At 45.2% G+C, this 18,639-nt stretch overlaps 2 protein-coding genes across 3 annotated transcripts; both read right to left on the reverse strand.

The window, feature by feature from the left end:
• Positions 1-2,316: 2,316 nt before the first annotated feature.
• LOC310810416 (uncharacterized protein) lies at positions 2,317-8,576 on the reverse strand. 2 transcript variants are annotated; one of them, XR_014554434.1, is made up of 4 exons: positions 8,441-8,576; positions 5,676-5,959; positions 2,979-5,563; positions 2,317-2,926 (listed from the first exon to the last, which is right to left on the reverse strand). XR_014554434.1 is itself a non-coding variant. In XM_083678170.1 (3 exons), the coding sequence occupies exon 3, from the start codon at positions 5,471-5,473 to the stop codon at positions 3,398-3,400; it is 2,076 nt and encodes a 691-aa protein (XP_083534296.1). In that variant the 5' UTR covers positions 5,474-5,563; positions 5,676-5,959; positions 8,441-8,576; the 3' UTR covers positions 2,317-3,397. The 2 variants fall into 2 exon arrangements, 1 of the variants encoding a protein (XP_083534296.1); XM_083678170.1 differs by having other exon boundaries at positions 2,317-5,563.
• A 3,499-nt stretch (positions 8,577-12,075) lies between these two features.
• Positions 12,076-14,662, reverse strand: fpr1 (formyl peptide receptor 1; the record flags this gene model as incomplete). Its single annotated transcript, XM_083678224.1, has 2 exons — positions 14,598-14,662; positions 12,076-13,238 (listed from the first exon to the last, which is right to left on the reverse strand). The coding sequence occupies exon 2, from the start codon at positions 13,225-13,227 to the stop codon at positions 12,076-12,078; it is 1,152 nt and encodes a 383-aa protein (XP_083534350.1). The 5' UTR covers positions 13,228-13,238; positions 14,598-14,662.
• Between the last annotated feature and the right edge of the window lie 3,977 nt (positions 14,663-18,639).

The raw sequence follows: 18,639 nt of genomic DNA on the forward strand, positions 1-18,639 counted from the left end.
CCAAACTGACTGTACTTCCATTAGCTTGTATTTGTCAGAAAAAAGGGTCATTTCAAGTGTCAAGTGTCCTTTGAAATTATGAACTTGCACACAGAGGGGTTGTCAATGTCAAGGATGGTCGAGTGGTCCAAATAGAAACACCATATCATCTTGATGAAACAGGGGTCTTGTCGACTCAATGGCGACTGAAAAGAGAATTCATTCCTCTGCTCTGTACTGTACTGTGGGTCAATGTGGTGATAAGAAAAGCAGTTGTTAAATACAAAAGCACATCCTGTAACTTAAAACCATGAAATTGCATCAGGTTGAATGGGTCCTCGCACTACCACCCCACTCCCCCCATGGTAAGGGCAAGGATGGATCCATCTGGGATTCAAGCACCAATGAGTTCTTATACAGACTAGTACATGCTGGGTACACATGCACCATACAGACGGTTTTGGTCCACATTTCTTGTCCTGTGCAATATTACAGCCAGGTACGAAAACTCTCTAGGCATGTAAGAGGGTGGGTGGAGCTGGTCTCAGGGTCAATGCAAGTAACTGGGTGTTCAGGCATCTCGCGTCTTGTAGAGCTACAAAGCAGTCGGAAATCAGTCCTTTTCAATGGAAGTCGCAACATCCGAAGACTTGAGCGATTTGACCATAGGGCGATGCAACCAGAATAGACACCAGCTCTTTTTTCACCACGACTTTGGTGACTAACAATCGGGAGAGAGAATGTCACACTAGCTAGTTGCTGGATTGGCCAACATCTAGATTGTGTTGCTACGGAAGGAACACCTCCAAGTGGTGACTCAGAAATACCTGAATAAAATCTCAGACTTCATGTCTGAGTGGATAGTAAGAAATGCGATTTTTGCCCAAGTGACAGAGCAATGCAGTAATCACCAGAAGGTGACCATGGCACTGCAGCATTGCTGTGCAAAGACAGTTTGCCATTTGCTCTAACCCAGAGGGCTATGGGCCCTGTATCAGAAATAGTTTGTCTGTGTGTGTCTTTGTATCACAGGAAACGCCCTGTAGTGACGAGTGGAAAGTACCAAAAGGACCAGAACAAACATGTCGAAACCTGCTTTAGACCTTGTGATTTCTAATGGTAACGGACCAATACAAATGGAATGTAAAAACAACAGCAGTGAGAAGTGGTTTCAACTAAAGAACTAACCTGTTAGATAGAGAGCTGATCTGGGGCCTTGTACTAGGCCTACCGGGAGACAGTACGGACAATCTTCATTTGGCAGTACCTTGCACCACCACCCTTTTCGGAGGGTATTACATTCCATGTCTGGCTGGAAAGAGCCACAGTGATATCATGATCTATACCCATGGTCGGACTTTAGTGCAGGTTAAGGTAAGACAGGGTAAGACCTTAGGATCAGACTTGCGCTCTTGATTAACCACGAATGGAAACCCATGATTGATGGTAGGGAATTGGTAGAATGTATGCATTTAGCTCCTCATGGATCAAACCAAGCATTGAGTTTGCCAGTAATGCCTGTGGTTATTCAACATCTGGGAGTTCAAGATGGGCATCATAGCACACAAATCTCTGGCCAACGTTGGTCACAATTTACTTCAGGGCTACGTAGTATCGAGAGCGCTTGTTCAATGGCAATACATCACTAAGCTGTCGATCATCAACATGCCAATCAAAGGCTCTTAGCAATGACTTGCCAATGAGCGAATGTTCCCTAATAAGCTATATAGCCAAAAGTTTGTGTGTTTGTATTAGAGGTGTGGCCCTGTAGATGGACAAGAGGTTTGTCCCAGGTGAGTCTCTTTAAGCTTCTGCCCATCCTTCGAAGTACATTCTGATTGCAACAATGGAGGTGCTTAATCAGTGTGGTCAACTAGAGTGTATATGTAACCCAATGGTCAGCTCCAGTTCCATCCTCTTTAACTGTCTAATATAGGGTCCTGTCCAGAAACAACCCTTGACCCTTCACCCTAGACACCTGTGAAGATCTAAAAGGATTGGATCGGTGTAAATAAGATGGTGATAGGCTAGGAGGAATGTTCGCCATCATACCTATGCTCATAATTTCTTTCAGACTCATCTACTCAAGTGTCTAAGGAGTAGGGGCTAGGGGTTGTCTCAGAATAGAGCCAATACTGTTACTTGAATACTTTAAAAAGTAGCCTGACTAATCACTACTTAGTGAAGGTCAAGTTACATTTTACCAGTGAGAACTGTCAGTTGAAGAACAGAAAAAGTGGACAGCTCTAACATGCCTGTTAACACTGTGCAGTAACCTCATTTGAGATGTCTGAAAGGTAATCAAAGGGGAAATCATTCAGTGCCAGGACAAAAAAACACAAGTTATTTCCTTCAATTTTAATGGCAGAAATAAAAAAACTCTCAGGGGGCAACACAGTTTGTAGCATTGTAATCATTGACCTTTGTCATTAGAATGTATCTGCCTGATGGAGAAATATGCTAATCGTAACCTAATATAACAGAGGCTGTCTTGGGGTCACATCATAAGACAATTTTGGTAGACTCAGAAGTATGACATCACCAAATACAGCAGGGGGACTTCCTGCTTACAGACAACAATAACCACATTTAAATCTACCATAAGTGTAGTCATTGGCTCCTCCCAAACTGAGCCCTCCCAAGAGGCACACCCACATTGAGAGGAGCCAATAATGGAAGCCTTGGCTGATTTGAATTATGTTGTTCGTGGTTTCTGTAAGCAAGAAGTCCATCAGATATGATGTCATACTGTTGAGTACATTTAGCCAAACTATTTTGTGAACTTTGAGAACTTCCCAGAGGCTGAGAGATGATAAAACAGAAGGAAACATCAAGAGCCAACATCCCTGACCTGGTTGTAGTTCAAACTTGTCATTGTGTCACAGAGTTCATGATCCTGAAATACAAATGTAAGAGACACCATGGGAGACGTTCAGCCTCAAAAAAGCTTTTTTGTTTAGAGGGCGGAGCTTGTCGGTATGTTTCGACAAGATTACCACGTTTTCATCCCATGAGTAACGTCTAACGTTTTCTGGTGTAGGCAAACGAGGTAAAAAACATCAGAATTACAAAACAACCTCAAGTTCACGTAACCATATAAAATACACATTTTCAGTAATTCCAAGTTCTTTACAATTGTCTCCATCAACGCAACACCATTAATGCCATCATGATCTGGTAAAGAATCAAATACCACCAACCCACCCACAGCACCATACCGGTTTCAGTTCCTTAATTGGTAACGATTTAACGGCAAAATTGATCAAAGGCCAAATCTTAACAAGAAATGTGTTGGTACAACTCAAGACTTTCACATGAATCAGGAATTGGGGTCTGTGGAAAATGAATATGAACGTTCATGTTACTTAAGCAGTCCCAAGTTACACTATCCCTCACCCTCAGTACATACATGTCAGGTCTATTGTTTCAATTCGCCAAGATTATCTGACCCATGAGAACTCTGGTGTTGCAAAAATCTCTGCAAGTTTGAAAATGTCTCTGTGCATTCGGTGCATTCGTACAGCACCTGGGATAAAGCGCCATTATCCTCACCCTCAACATCCTCCCTATCCTCCTGGTCCTCTGCATTGTCATACTCCACATCAGGGTCCTGATTGGACCCACCGGTGGGGGAAGTCTGTCCTTCCATGTCTGTTTCCCCTGCCGACTGACTGGGGTGATTCTCCAGATGCCGCTCCAGTGCAGAGGAATGCCTGAAGCGAGCCGGACAGCGAGGGCACTTTTCCGTCATCATGGGTTCCCTTTTGTGGTACCGCAAGTGCCTTTGGTACACACACAACAGCCCAAACCTCTTCCCACACTCTCGACACTTGTAGTTTACCCTTGGTTTAGGGCCAGAAGAATCTTCCCCGTCAGCGATACTTTGCTGATCTTCATCGTCTACATCTACCTCTACCGCATTTGAAGACCTCTTGCGTCTCCTTGACCTTTTCACAACCAACCTATCGGAATTCAACTGGGAACCACTCACAGGTTTAGTGTGCAATGCCATGTATTTCAGCCCCGGCTTCTTCTCCAATTCAGATTTGTGATACATGGAAATGTGCCTCCTGACATCACAGCGCTGTGGGAAATGTCTCCCACAGAACACGCAAGTGTGAAGAGTCCCCTTGTGGTACCTCATATGCCGAGAAAGACTACTGGAGTGATTAAATACACGGTGGCAGTGTTTGCATGGATGCAATTTCGCACCAGAGCCTCCCTTGCCACGTTTCATCTTGGTCTTCCCTGCTGGTGGTGGCTGCACTGCAGACGCATGGAGGACCCCGAACATGTGCCGATCAGGTGTGGCTTCTGATTCTTGTTTTTCTCTTTCAATGTCTTCATCAGTTTGATGGGAGAGGTGGTGCTGCTTTAAATCTTTTAAATGTTGGAAACTGGCGCCACACAAACCACACTGGTAGGGTCTGATGGAAGTGCCACTAATGCCATTGAGCTTCTTCATGTCAATAGTGTCGTCGTTGTGTCTAAAAGAGGATAAAACACTGCCATTGCGGTTCTTCACATTGACGGATGTGTCATCGATGTGTCCAGAAAGGGTTACAGAATTGCCAATGCGGTTCTTCAGATCAATATTTTTGTCCATGTTCTGACGAGGCATGTGTGACTTAAGGTCCTGCTGAGGCTGGCGTTTGGTGTCTGGTGATGAGTCAACGGTGTGTAGGTCCGATGTTCTCTTGGAATGGCTGATTAAATGGCTCTGCAAGTCGGAGAGCCAGAAGAAACACAAGTTGCACTTCTTACAAGGATACGTTCTCTCTTTGTTCTCTTGATCGTGTTCCGACTTTCTCTCTTGCCTGAGCCATCTGTGTTGCTCTGTCCGATGAGTATTCAAGCTCTCCCGTTTCAGGAAGCGTTTTCCACACTGACCACAGCAGTAAAATCTCTGATTGCTGTGCTCTTGAAGATGTTTCTTTAGCTCCTCTCTGCTTTCGAAAACGTTGCAACACAAGGTGCACTTAAAACCTCTCTCTGCGTTCCCATACTGCTGGTGCTGTCGTAAACCCTGCTGGCCATTGAAGGACTTGCCACATGTTTCACATCGGCATGGTGAAGACTTCACCGGAAGGGAGGTTTTAGCGCGTGGTAGGTTGGTTGGTGCTGCCAACGTAGATTGGCGTGCATTTCGATAAGGAGATATTTCCCTCACTTTGGGAGTTGGGGATGGTGGTCTCCTCACTGGGGGAGTCGGGGATGGTGGTCGAACGGAAGGTGGTTTGACCGAAGGTGGTTTGACCGAAGATCTGTCGACCAATGTGAGTGTTCCATTTTCATGGAGCACATACTCACGGGGGACTTCAAACCCATTTGATGAACCATCTAAGGAAAACAAATCCAATGGTCCATGTGTAACCATGTGGTTGAGGAATTCTGGGTAGCGGCTGAAGCCATCGCCGCATTCTGTGCAAATGAAGGCGCTTGCTTCTCCATCTGGCTCAGCATAACTAGCGTAATCCATTGGGGTGTGTTCCATGATCAAAGTCCAATGGCCGTCTTCCTAGAGCTGATGACATCAATCCTGATTGAGGGTGACGCACAACAGTTGAGCAATAGTCTCAGGCAACTGTGAAGACATTTAATAAAAACAGAGGTTAGAGAATTAACATAAACTTGCAACGGTGCCACTGCTTGCGGGAGGCATGAAGTAAAACTTTGTGAGTGCACAATCTAAGTACCTTGACAATATCAGATCTCTCCATTTAGTGTGGAAGGGTTCTCCGAAGGACCAGCAGCGTTTGATTCATCAGTGAGTCTGTCCAACTCATGTAAAAGTGACACATGATTCGAGTGGATGGTTTGCATCAATGAATGCTTCTCCAGGACTGTCCATTCATTGGATTCCATTAATAAAAAGAGCAGCATTTAAGAAAAAAAACGTTTCAAAAAGAGTTAGTTCTATTCTTGACAAGCGTTTGTCAAGCATCTTGTTTGGTCGTACTCTGTGTGTTTAGAACAGCATCTGTGGAAAAGAGAAGAAACAGGAAGTTAGGATTGTACCATACATATTGCAATACAGTCGTTGGCCTTCTCAAGACATGTTTCTGTAACAACACTTTGAGCAATGGGTAACACCTTACAGTAAGTTGGCCCTATACCTGTGTAATAAGGATGCAATTACTGTCATAACAACACTGTATAAGCTTGTTGTTACCAGCAACAAGATAGGCTGATAACATGGAGGTGAGCAGGTTGTGTTATTACACAGGTGGAAAAAGGAACAGTCTTTATTCCAATTGTGTAATAACGCAAACCGCTCAACTGACTCTTACAACAATCCTATGCTTTTAAACCCATGCAGGGAAGTACAAAAGTGTGTTGTTACAAGCAACAAGGTAGGCTGATAACAGCGGGATGTGTTATTACACAGGTGGAAAAAGGAACTGTCTCTACTCCCAAAGGTGCACACTTCATGGACAAGGGAGGACAACTGAGACGCAGATGAGACCTGTTTCTCCACCCTTCCTTCTCGGGAAGCACGGCTCTCTGTTATCCTTCTCGGGAAGCACGCACTTGTGCACTTCCCCACGTGGATGTAAATTGGTATGGATGGATGGGCCTAAGCGCTTACGCTCGTACCAATCCTGTGCTTTTAAATCAATATGGGGAAGTGCGCCTGCGCCATGGCCCAGCAGAGAGATGGTCTGACCCAAGTGATCTGCATTGACTTGAATGTAACGTTGGAAAGCTAAGATTCAAGATTCAAAGATTCAAAGTGTTTATTTTCATATGCACAGTAGAAAACATGTTTCCCTGTACAATGAAATTCTTCCTTTGCTGTCCGCAGAATGCCAACCAATGTAAAATGTACAATACTAAAAAATATACAATATATACTAAACAAAATGTACAAGATAACATAATGTGAGATTCTAGCCACCAAACCCAGAAGCATTCGCCTTCTCGAACCAGCTACTGGAAGTTGTGTTGGCATTTACTAACTAAAATCACGGTTTTATGAAATGGTTTAGAAATGTGATCGGATTGGCTAAAACTTTAATCCAAGCCATGCATTCATCACTGACAGCTACACTGCTGGAAAAGGTGTCCTGGGCGGTTAACATTGAGACTTAATGTAAATGTAATGTAAACTATGAAATATCTATTTGAAGTCTGCGGATCTATACGTGTCTAACATTATGGGGGGGATCTATACGTGTCTAACATTATGGGGGGGATCTATACGTGTCTAACATTATGGGGGGGATCTATACGTGTCTAACATTATGGGGGGGATCTATACGTGTCTAACATTATGGGGGGGATCTATACGTGTCTAACATTATGGGGGGGTGCGGTTTCCCAGACACAGACTAAGGCTAGTTCTCCTGGACTAAATCGTTCTCCTGGACTAAATCGCACTTTCAATGGAGGATTTGAAATAGGCTAGCTAGCAACTTTGCACGTTTCAGAAGCAGAATAACAGGTTAAGTAAAGTTACAGTTTAGTCCTGGCCTACATTGCAAGTTGCAACTTAGGCAAGCCGCCTGTTAGACTTATTTTGGCACCTAGAAGATGTTCCTATTGTCACGAAGAGAACAAAACACATGTAACCACCAAGTGGCTTATGTGTCCGCCTACAGTAACAATACAAGAACAACACATTATCATCATAATAACCTACATTTACATGCAAGTCATTTAGCAGAGCTTTTATCCAAAGCCACTTGCAATAAAACAACGACACCACCTTTTACACATCTGACATACTTTACAGTTTAATTATGCACATCTGTAATTGTTTGGAAGAAAATAACAAGTCATTGAAGACTACAGATTAGCTTATGTTATTGCAGAAAATACCAGTCAAAATCACGGGGGGAGACATTTGACATTTTTTCAACTTGGCTATATTTTCATTGGAACATTGAACTAGTGGCCATTTTGAAAGCTAACTTACAATATGAACATGTATTCTATTAGTTCGCTCTGAAAGGGCTAGAGACATTTAATGAATGCATAACGAATATAATTATACTGCATATCAACGTCTCATATCAGTAATATATCATAGAACACCGCCCAGCGCCCGTGTTGTGAGCAGGCGGGCGGACCGCAGCTAGCTGAGCCGTGTCTGCCGTTCTCCGCTCCGCCAGTAGCGGACACAGCGAGCTGTGACAACGACGTAGCCAGCTAGCTAGTTGCTACAATATTTCACCACCAATAGCTATCTAAAAACAAACAGTAATTGCATCTTATAAAGCCACTACAACAGACAAAAATAATAAATGCATGTCCCAAAACGTTGTCAATGTATCAATGTGAAATGGCTCGCAGTGAATGCGTTGTTGTTGTCTGTCAAGCGCTACCTAGCTAGCTATTTACGTTGGCTTTTGTTCGCGTGTGCAGCCGACAGACAGACAGGCAGACAGGCAGGCAGACAGACAGGCGCCACGAGGCCCGTCTCGTTATTATACCGCAGTGTTCTGTCGAACGCACTTACCGGAATTGCTCCGTTCGATCGCTGTGATTAGCGTTCCATTCTGTCTCTCGCTCGACTGACTGTAGCTCGCAACACAGTCAATAATTGTGTCGGCATCTCAGTACAGGAACATCGGTGTAGCAGTAGCACCCATTTCCCCTACACTGTAAACTCAGGACGGGGGGGTGGGGGTGGGGGTGGGGGTGGGGCGGGGGTGGGGGCGGGGGCGGGGCGGGGCGGGGCGGGGGCGGGGGCGGAGGAACATACACGGTGATGTGCAGATAGACTTCATTATAGCCAGACAGATATTCAGTCAAATAAAAATCTACACATCAACATGATCATGTGATGTGCTAATTCCGTTCCCAAAAATGCATGATGTTATCCCCTTGTTTTAAAGGTGCAATACGTCTAAAATTGCCCCCAAATATGTACAATTTGCATGTAGTTTCTGGGGAGTCAGATATCATTATATTATATTAATAAGGTTCATTCCTCGCCACCTTTTCTTAGTCCTTTCTTAGAGAATATCTAAGGGGAGAAAGGTAGATATTCTCCTCCAATGCGTTCTGAGTTGGAGACGGAGGTCAGGAATTTATCGGAAATTATATAAACAAAACAATTCCAGGTCTAGATTATTTGACGGTTCTGATTTTCTTAATTCTGTGACGAAATGTGTCGAATGTTTCAGATTGGCAGCACACGGCACAATATCGTGGTTCAGAGTAAGGTACGTATTTACTTTTTTTAATCAAGTTGTTATAACAATACCCTGTATTATACTTGGCTACGTCTCAGGCCCTAGCAGATAAAGATGTAAGACTTCTAACTGTGAGACCATTGTTCTTTCAGAGCTGTCCCAGAATGTTATCAAGGATTGCGTATAGATCATGTCACCTGTTTTCAAGGTTGTATATGGATACATGCCCATGTGAAAACCCCGCCCTGTAATCGGCCCATCTGAGGGGTATAAAGTATGTATTGGGGGCTCTCTGTCCGTTAGGTGCAGACTGCTATGCTTGTAACCGGTTACAAATAAACCTACTAAACAGATATTGTGTTTGTGCATCTTTGCAAAGTCTCACTGAATCGTTAGTGTGGTAATTCCCTAGATTTCCACCACATACTATAACACTGATTATCAATTAACATTGAGTATCCCCCACTGCATGTTTAATGTCCAATTACTTAATAGGGAGAAAGTCATATCAGTGGAGAAAAAGTAACATCCTTCACCACAAGGTGGAGTCCCGGCGTTAACTACTGGAGTTAGACTACACAATTGTTCTGTTACAGTGCCTAGGTTACAGTTGGCTGCTTGACAAAGTGATTTACTTTATGTATGTTAGTTTTCAGCGAGAGATGAAGAAGAAGAAGAGCCCATAACCAGAGATGATTTCTTAAAGTGTGAGTTATAGAAGTTACAATTACATTTTTATCACACAATAACCAAGAAACCAAGTAGTTTACACATACGCCTACCGGCAGGTCTAAGCATCAGCAGCACATTGGCCTACTGGGCCTACTTACTCTATTGCAATAACATAGTGACAGTAACGCAATGCTGGGTAGAAGTTGTATTTGTTATTACTTTTTACTGTTGTGATCATGCATCAGACTGGTGTGATCTCACCCTGGACCCCAACATTCTGTCTGAGGACTGCACTGATCTACATACTGTGAAGGACCTCAGAAGCACCCTGACCACCCAGAGAGGTTTGACTACTGAGAAGAGGTGCTGCTAGCCTACTGGGAGGCCCTGTCTGGACGCTGTTACTGGGAGGCTCTGTCTGGACGCTGTTACTGGGAGGCTCTGTCTGGACGCTGTTACTGGGAGGTGGAGTGGACTCTGTTACCGGGAGGTGGAGTGGAGTGGCTAGCGGATGTGTCTAGCCATGTTATATAAAGGGATCGGCAGGAATAGAACATGCTGATGAGAATCGCCTTGGCCTCAATGAGCTGTCCTGGAGTTGGGACTGCTCAGAGTTGGTTTTCTCTTTCTGGCAAAATAAAGAAAACCACAGCTCTGCAGGCTCTTCCCTCTTCCAGAATAGGAGTGTACCTAGATCACAAGGCAGGAACTCTACCGTGTGTCAGCAGGAACTCTGTCCTCCTACCGTGTGTCAGCAGGAACTCTGTCCTCCTACCGTGTGTCAGCAGGAACTATGGCCCTCCTCCACACAGGCAAGACTACATTCACACAGCCCCTACATCCTGCTTTTGAATATTGTGATATTGGAGGCCACATAAAAATGTATTTTGGGGGGGGGGGGGGGGGGGGGGGACACACCTAGGAGGCACCAAATATAAAAGAAAACAGGATTGTTTCAAATCTAAATAAAATGCACAGAAAAACGGACTTCTGGTGTCTGTATTAGTGTAGTTAGCAGTAGTTGGCCTAGTACTGTATGGTGTAGAGGTAGTAGTTCTATAGCCTATATGATATTTAGCAGACATGTTATCCAAAGCCACTTACGGTACAGTGAGTGCATACATTTATATGGTGGTAATAGTGTTTATAGGTATGGTAATAGTGTTTATAGATATGGTAAGTGTTTATAGATATGGTAATAGTGTTAGTGGAATCAGTGGCCTTTGTTTCCATCATGTATAGTGTATATAGGGTATAGTGACTTGCATTCATCAGTCAAGTATCCTCCAGGAAGCATTTAATACAAAACATAATCATAACACAAACAAAAAGGTAACAAATACAGACAAATTAAAAGTTCATCTCCTTCAATGATACAAATATACACGTATACATCACATACAATAGTTTGTTAATCTGTTCAATACTCAGTGTTAAAAAATGAAAATGGTGCACACAGAAATGGCTTGAATGAGAATCAAAGAAAAATAATGAGATGACAGATAACTACTGTGTGTGTGTGTGTGTGTGTGTGTGTGTGTGTGTGTGTGTGTGTGTGTGTGTGTGTGTGTGTGTCGTATCTGCTACCATTCTGTCCCAGAAAGAGTCTTTTCATAGAAACGTGAGTCGTCTCCATAATAAGGTACAGAACAGTGTTGAGATGAGTCATAATGTACTAACCCTAACCCTAACCCTAACCCTAACTCTAACCCTAACTCTAACTCTAACTCTAACCCTAACCCTAACCCTAACTCTAACTCTAACCCTAACCCTAACCCAGTGTTGAGATGAGTCATAATGTACTAACCCTAACCCTAACCCTAACTCTAACCCTAACCCTAACCCTAACCCTAACCCAGTGTTGAGATGAGTCATAATGTACTAACCCTAACCCTAACCCTAACTCTAACCCTAACCCTAACCCTAACCCTAACCCTGACCCTAACTCTAACCCTAACCCTAAACCTAACCCTCACCCTATCACTATCAGAGGCACTGAACGCTGTCCTGAGTCAACCTTGTTGACAGGAGTCCTGGAGCAGAAGTAACTTGTTCAACATTAATTCTTCTTTCGTGTTTCAATGTCTCTCTAATGACTAAAACACCCTATTTCTCAGATACAGCCCTCAAGTCATGTCCAGAGCTATTTACAACGCAACACAGTCTCCAAATTATTAAGTTCTGGGGGATCGTTTCTGCAGACCAGGAAATACGGTCTGGGGGATCGTATTATCTGGCTATACCAGCGTTTGACCAACTGTTCTGATGTTCACACCCATCCCCCTCATACCTCAGCATCAGAATAGGACTTCTCCTTGCTGCGGCTGAGGATGGCAGAGTTTGTGTTGGTGTTGGGCCGGGACACCTCCTCAGTGAAGGCATTCTCCAGCACCTTCAGGATGGATTTGCGGACCTTATTTTTGAAGTCCTGGCCCATGAAGACATAGAGCAGCGGGTTCAGGCAGCTGTTGAGGAAGGCCAGGCTGGTGGCGATGGGGATCCCGATGGTGGTCACGTGGTCCAGCGTGATGCTGTACTCAGCCGACATGTGGTTGAACATCTCGATGAGGCTCATGATATGGTAGGGCGCCCAGCACAGGAAGAAGGCGACGATGACGGCGGCGATGATCTTGAAGGGCCGGCTGGAGCGGCTGGACAGGTTGCGGCGCCGCAGCCTGGTCACGATGACGGCGTAGCAGGACACGATGACGGTGAAGGGCAGGATGAAGCCCAGCACGAAGCGCGTCACGATCATCGCCTGGTGGCGGAACGCCCGCAGCTCCACCACGGACGCCGTTTCGTAGTCCTCCGACAGAGCAAAGTTGTTGAAGCAGTTGATGATGTCTTCGTTGTCGTAGGACGCCCCCGTGTCCCTGAAGACGAAGTACGGCGAGCTGAGGGCCAGGGCCAGCAGCCAGACGCCCAGGCTGACGAGGGACGCCTTGCGGACGCTTCGGTGGTTCTGGGCCCAGATGGGCCACACCACGGACACGTAGCGGTCCATGCTGATGACCACCAGGATGTAGACGCTGGCGAACATGTTGAGGAAGCTGACCGTGCTGTTTAGCTTGCACATGAAGTTGCCGAATGGCCAGTGGAAGTCCAGGGCGGTGTAGGCGACACTCAGGGGCAGGAAGGCGGTGAACAGGAAGTCGGCTATAGCCAGGTTGAGGAACCACACCGTGTTGATCGTCTTCTTCATCTTGAAGCCGGTCACCCAGATGACAACTCCGTTTCCCAGAACCCCCAACACGAAGGCCAGGCAGTAGACGATGAGGGACATGACGTTGAGGGAGCGGCGGAGGTCCGCATGCACGTCCACGAAGTCCTCGTAGTCCTCGTCCGTCTCGTTGTTCAGCAAAGAGCCGTTGCCGGGATACGTGTCCGTCCGGTTGCCGGGAAACGCCGGAGTGGTGGTCATAAATATCTCCATCATTGTGTTGAATCCTGGCAGGGGGACAAAACACAAATTGAGGTTAAAACATGTCGGGAAGCTGAGAGTCTGATTGATTATAGAACTGTAAGTCATTATATAAAAATAATTATCTGAGAATTGATATTTGAGCAAAATGGTCTAATCTGTTATTGTCTACATTTAATAGGGTAGGTTAAAGTGGGACGTTGAATCAACTCAATGACTTTTCATTCATTACTTCCCACCCACAGGTGTCAAACTCATTCCATGGAGGGCCGAGTGTCCACAGGTTTTTGCTCTTCCCATCTACTTGATTGATGAATTAAGGTCACTAATTAGTGTGGAACTCCCCTCACCTGGTTGACAAGGTCTTAATTGAGAGGAAAAACCAAAAGCCTGCTGACACTCGGCCCTCCATGGAATGAGTTTGACACCTGTGCTTTAGGCATTGACTCAATTCTGTCGAAGTTGTGTTCCCCTCTACCTGTTGTTCTCACTTACACCTCCTAGAGGGCGCTCACACGCCTAGAAATACTACTGCTGAGAACTCAACGAGTTTTGCAATAATGTGAAATTTGACTCGTGAGAATGTTTGAAAAGGCGTGTTGGACAAAATAACTGTATGTACCGACTTGGTTGTATGCCTCTATGTGAGAGATGAAGTCCTTCAGAAAAGCATCACCGATCAGTACTATCATCAAGTTGCGCCACAATGGGAAATTCTGACTTGACTCAGACATCCAGTCAGCCACATACCTTGCCCCCAGGTACAGAAAGTTAGAGCATTTATGAAAACCTCAAGTTATAATTACTATTTTTGAGAGAAGAATTTTGGAAAACAATTTGCTCTTAAGTGTATCTTGAGTAGGGGTTTGCGGGATTAAACAGAACGTGTCGCAATGTTATTGCGCATAACTTTGAGTGAAGGTTTATGCGTGCGTAACTAGCGCACATATTTCTTATCAATCTATTACCCCTCTAAATCTATTACCCCTCTAAATCTATTACCCCTCTAAATCTATGAAGGACAATCTTTTATGTCAATTAAATCATCATGCTAAGAAATGATGTTTTTTTCTTAGTGTTTTTAAGCAGCTAACATACCATTATCTAGCCTACATAGAATGTTTTTTTCGTTTGTTTTTTGATTAATAAGTGGACATATTATTCTGATTAACTACCCTATGTTATAACATAATGTAATAGACATTTAACACATTCAGTTAATGTAACCATCGCTTAACTATCAAATAGCCATACAATGTTTATTATACAAACAGTCGAGGGCTAAGCAGACGAACGCTTCTGTTGTTCCTTTTGGTCATAATGTAGTTTAAAACTTGACAGATAAGGTGAGAAACATCAGTACATAGAGTAGAGAAACGACATACCTTAATGAACGTGTGTATTCTAGTCAGAGCAGGTGAACGGGTTGTGGTAGGCTGCTGACCGCTTCGTCCAGGTTAAACAGCCTCGACTGCGACCTCAACACGGGGAGCGCACTTTCTACTGCCTTGGAGGGTGTGACGTCACCGTTCTAAAGTTCGTCTTGAGGCGGTATTTCACCTCTGAAGTGTCGCAAGAAGGAAAAAACGGCAGACTTCCCCTTCTGTCTTACAAATAACGACATACCGTAACACATAACATCTCACTTTACTCAGTGTCTTGAACTACTCACACAATGTCAGTGTGATGGTCAAGATAAAATGACACACAACTACGCCGCTGCACAAAAAGCTGATTTCGAGTTGTCCTAATAGCCTAAGAGGTTGTGTTTCAATTGTGTCTTGCGCAAAACGAGCCCGAATAGGGTATGCTACCACCGCACCACCGCCACCACCTGCGCGACATTTCTGATGACTCGTCGACATTGACAGCGGTCCAAAACCATGGCATGTCCGCTTTTCCCTGCCTTAGGGGCGAGGTAGCGGAATGTGTGGTTGATTCTGTAACCAAAGAAAGTCTTGCCATTTCCTTTTATGAAAGAAAATAAGCTGCATATATAGCTTTAGTGGCTGGATACAATATTATCTCATTAACTTCAACCTCATTACTCACTTTTAAAGGTTTCAACCAAATGGTGCACCGCCCTATGGGAACGCAGAGACACAGACAAAGATCCTGCAATAGTACCTATTGAAAACACAGGGTTGTTTTTTCAAGCATTAAGTGAGTTTGTAGAGCTTTACCTCAAGTCCTTTGGGTTCGTTCTGCAACAGTAGCAGAGATGTGCACAATGATAAAGAGTGGAGCCTGAATGAAATAACTAGGTCTGTGTTCTGTGCCTAGCTGGCCAGCTATCCAGACATGACCTTTACATAACCCGTTGGGTTAATTGTCTGGGTCGATTTTCCATTTCTTGTTTTCTGTCTTTCTGTTTCATTCCTACTTATGACACCATCATGTCACTAAGCCCTAGTCTACCTCACCCTGTCACTAAGCCCTAGTCTACCTCACCCTGTCACTAAGCCTAGTCTACCTCACCCTGTCACTAAGCCCTAGCCCACCTCACCCTGTCACTAAGCCCTAGCCCACCTCACCCTGTCACTAAGCCCTAGTCTACCTCACCCTGTCACTAAGCCTAGTCTACCTCACCCTGTCACTAAGCCCTAGCCCACCTCACCCTGTCACTAAGCCCTAGCCCACCTCACCCTGTCACTAAGCCCTAGTCTACCTCACCCTGTCACTAAGCCCTAGTCTACCTCACCCTGTCACTAAGCCCTAGTCTACCTCACCCTGTCACTAAGCCTAGTCTACCTCACCCTGTCACTAAGCCCTAGTCTACCTCACCCTGTCACTAAGCCTAGTCTACCTCACCCTGTCACTAAGCCCTAGCCCACCTCACCCTGTCACTAAGCCCTAGCCCACCTCACCCTGTCACTAAGCCCTAGTCTACCTCACCCTGTCACTAAGCCCTAGCCCACCTCACCCTGTCACTAAGCCTAGTCTACCTCACCCTGTCACTAAGCCTAGTCTACCTCACCCTGTCACTAAGCCCTAGTCTACCTCACCCTGTCACTAAGCCCTAGTCTACCTCACCCTGTCACTAAGCCCTAGTCTACCTCACCCTGTCACTAAGCCCTAGTCTACCTCACCCTGTCACTAAGCCCTAGTCTACCTCACCCTGTCACTAAGCCTAGTCTACCTCACCCTGTCACTAAGCCCTAGTCTACCTCACCCTGTCACTAAGCCCTAGTCTACCTCACCCTGTCACTAAGCCTAGTCTACCTCACCCTGTCACTAAGCCTAGTCTACCTCACCCTGTCACTAAGCCCTAGTCTACCTCACCCTGTCACTAAGCCCTAGTCTACCTCACCCTGTCACTAAGCCTAGTCTACCTCACCCTGTCACTAAGCCTAGTCTACCTCACCCTGTCACTAAGCCCTAGTCTACCTCACCCTGTCACTAAGCCTAGTCTACCTCACCCTGTCACTAAGCCCTAGTCTACCTCACCCTGTCACTAAGCCCTAGTCTACCTCACCCTGTCACTAAGCCCTAGCCTACCTCACCCTGTCACTAAGCCCTAGTCTACCTCACCCTGTCACTAAGCCCTAGCCCACCTCACCCTGTCACTAAGCCTAGTCTACCTCACCCTGTCACTAAGCCCTAGCCCACCTCACCCTGTCACTAAGCCTAGCCTACCTCACCCTGCCCTTGATAGCTGCTCTGGACGTACAGTAATGTGTTTTCCTCTTGGATGGGGTGAGCTCATGTTTGCTTGAGGTTAAGTGTAATTACTTTGTGTTGACTGTTTGAATCAACATCTGGACATATACATGTGTTTTCTGTCTCTCTCTCTCCCTCTCTCTCTATTTCCCTCTGCTGCACAACATGTGACACAAGCAAGTCACAGCATCTGTCAATAATTTGGTGCGGCTGACCGGCTGGCCACAAGGCTCTGAAATGTCAAGTTAGGCTACTCCCTCCATCCCTCCATCCCCATCCCTCCATCCCTCCCGCCACTGCTGCCATTGGCCAGTCAAGTCCTGAGCTAGCTGGACAGAAGCGCCATGGTACCTCAGCCTTCTCGAACCTGCCCTATGGTGCCTCTGCATTCTAGAACCAGCACCATTCTAGAACCAGCACCATGGTGCCTCTGCATTCTAGAACCAGCACCATTATAGAACCAGCACCATGGTGCCTCTGCATTCTAGAACCAGCACCATGGTGCCTCTGCATTCTAGAACCAGCACCATTCTAGAACCATAAATTGCTTGCAGGGTATGAAGTCACGTGCAGATGTGAGACCTTGACCAAATACTGAGCTCCTTCTTTTCCACATCTTATCTTTCCCCGTGCCACTCTCTAGTTCCCACGAGAAAACATTAAGGAGCAAAACCCTTCTCTAGTTCATGCTGGACACCTGCATAATACCTCACGCTCAGCCTAGGGGTGAGAAATGGCTGGTTCTAGAATGGTGCTGGTTCTAGAATGGTGCTGCTTTACCCTCTCTGGTCCACACCACACCCTCTCTCCTCTCCACAGCTGTAGGGAATACTGAACCCCCCAACCCTAGGACGCCCCTTCCCCTCTCTTCCCCCCCCCTGCCCCCCCCCCCAAAACATCGTAACTCCCCTCTCTCCCTCGCACTGGTTGTTTAACACGCCCAGATTGGTATTTGTGCTCCTCGACCCAAATTACGAGTTGGCCTGGTAAGTATGGTGTTATGTTAACAGGGTTATCAAAAGTTCACTACATTGTCGCAAGCAAAATATGTCAAACAGTATTCAAATACACCAAAGTGAGAATCATTATATTCTGGCTTCTATATCCTAGAATCTAGGCCGTTATTCACCTTAAATGGCTGCAAGGAACACCACACTCTTAAAATACCCTATGATCTCTTCTGCCTGGCCCTTCAACAACACAAAGACAAAAGGAGAGTTTTCAGGAGACATATTAAGCCAAATCCTGGACTACATTTCACTTTCAATGGAGACTCAATTGAGGAGGTATTTTTGGGTCTCACAGTAGGTTTAATCCTGGTTAAGGACACGGTCCTATGATCCTCTAATGATTTATTGACCTCTCAGTTCCTGCTCTCTGAAGTCTGTTCCAGTAACCAAGTCCAACCATGGGGAGAACAGTGACATTTTTATCCTGCTTCACTTGGACAGAACACAAACCAAGAACTGGCTCCTTCTTTTTATCGGCTGTGTTATTTCCCACAACAATAAATGAATGTGGTGTGAATAAAGGAAATGGCTTTACAAACAATAGATGTTTAGACAATAGATAGACACTTTCATTTAACACACATGGACAGAGTGTGTGTGAGTGTAGTTCTTTAATCAACTCTTTATTAAAGTTATTTTCCGTTGAATCCACTGTCATCTATTGATAATGGTTATGTATTGGTGCTTTTCAAAGAGTTCAACACTTGGTTGGTAACTACCAATAGTTACCTAGTAGCTTTGTATTTAATGACATAAA

This window comes from Argentina silus (assembly GCF_951799395.1).
Source record: "Argentina silus genome assembly, chromosome: 10".
In the NCBI taxonomy this organism is placed as follows: Eukaryota; Metazoa; Chordata; class Actinopteri; order Argentiniformes; family Argentinidae; genus Argentina; species Argentina silus.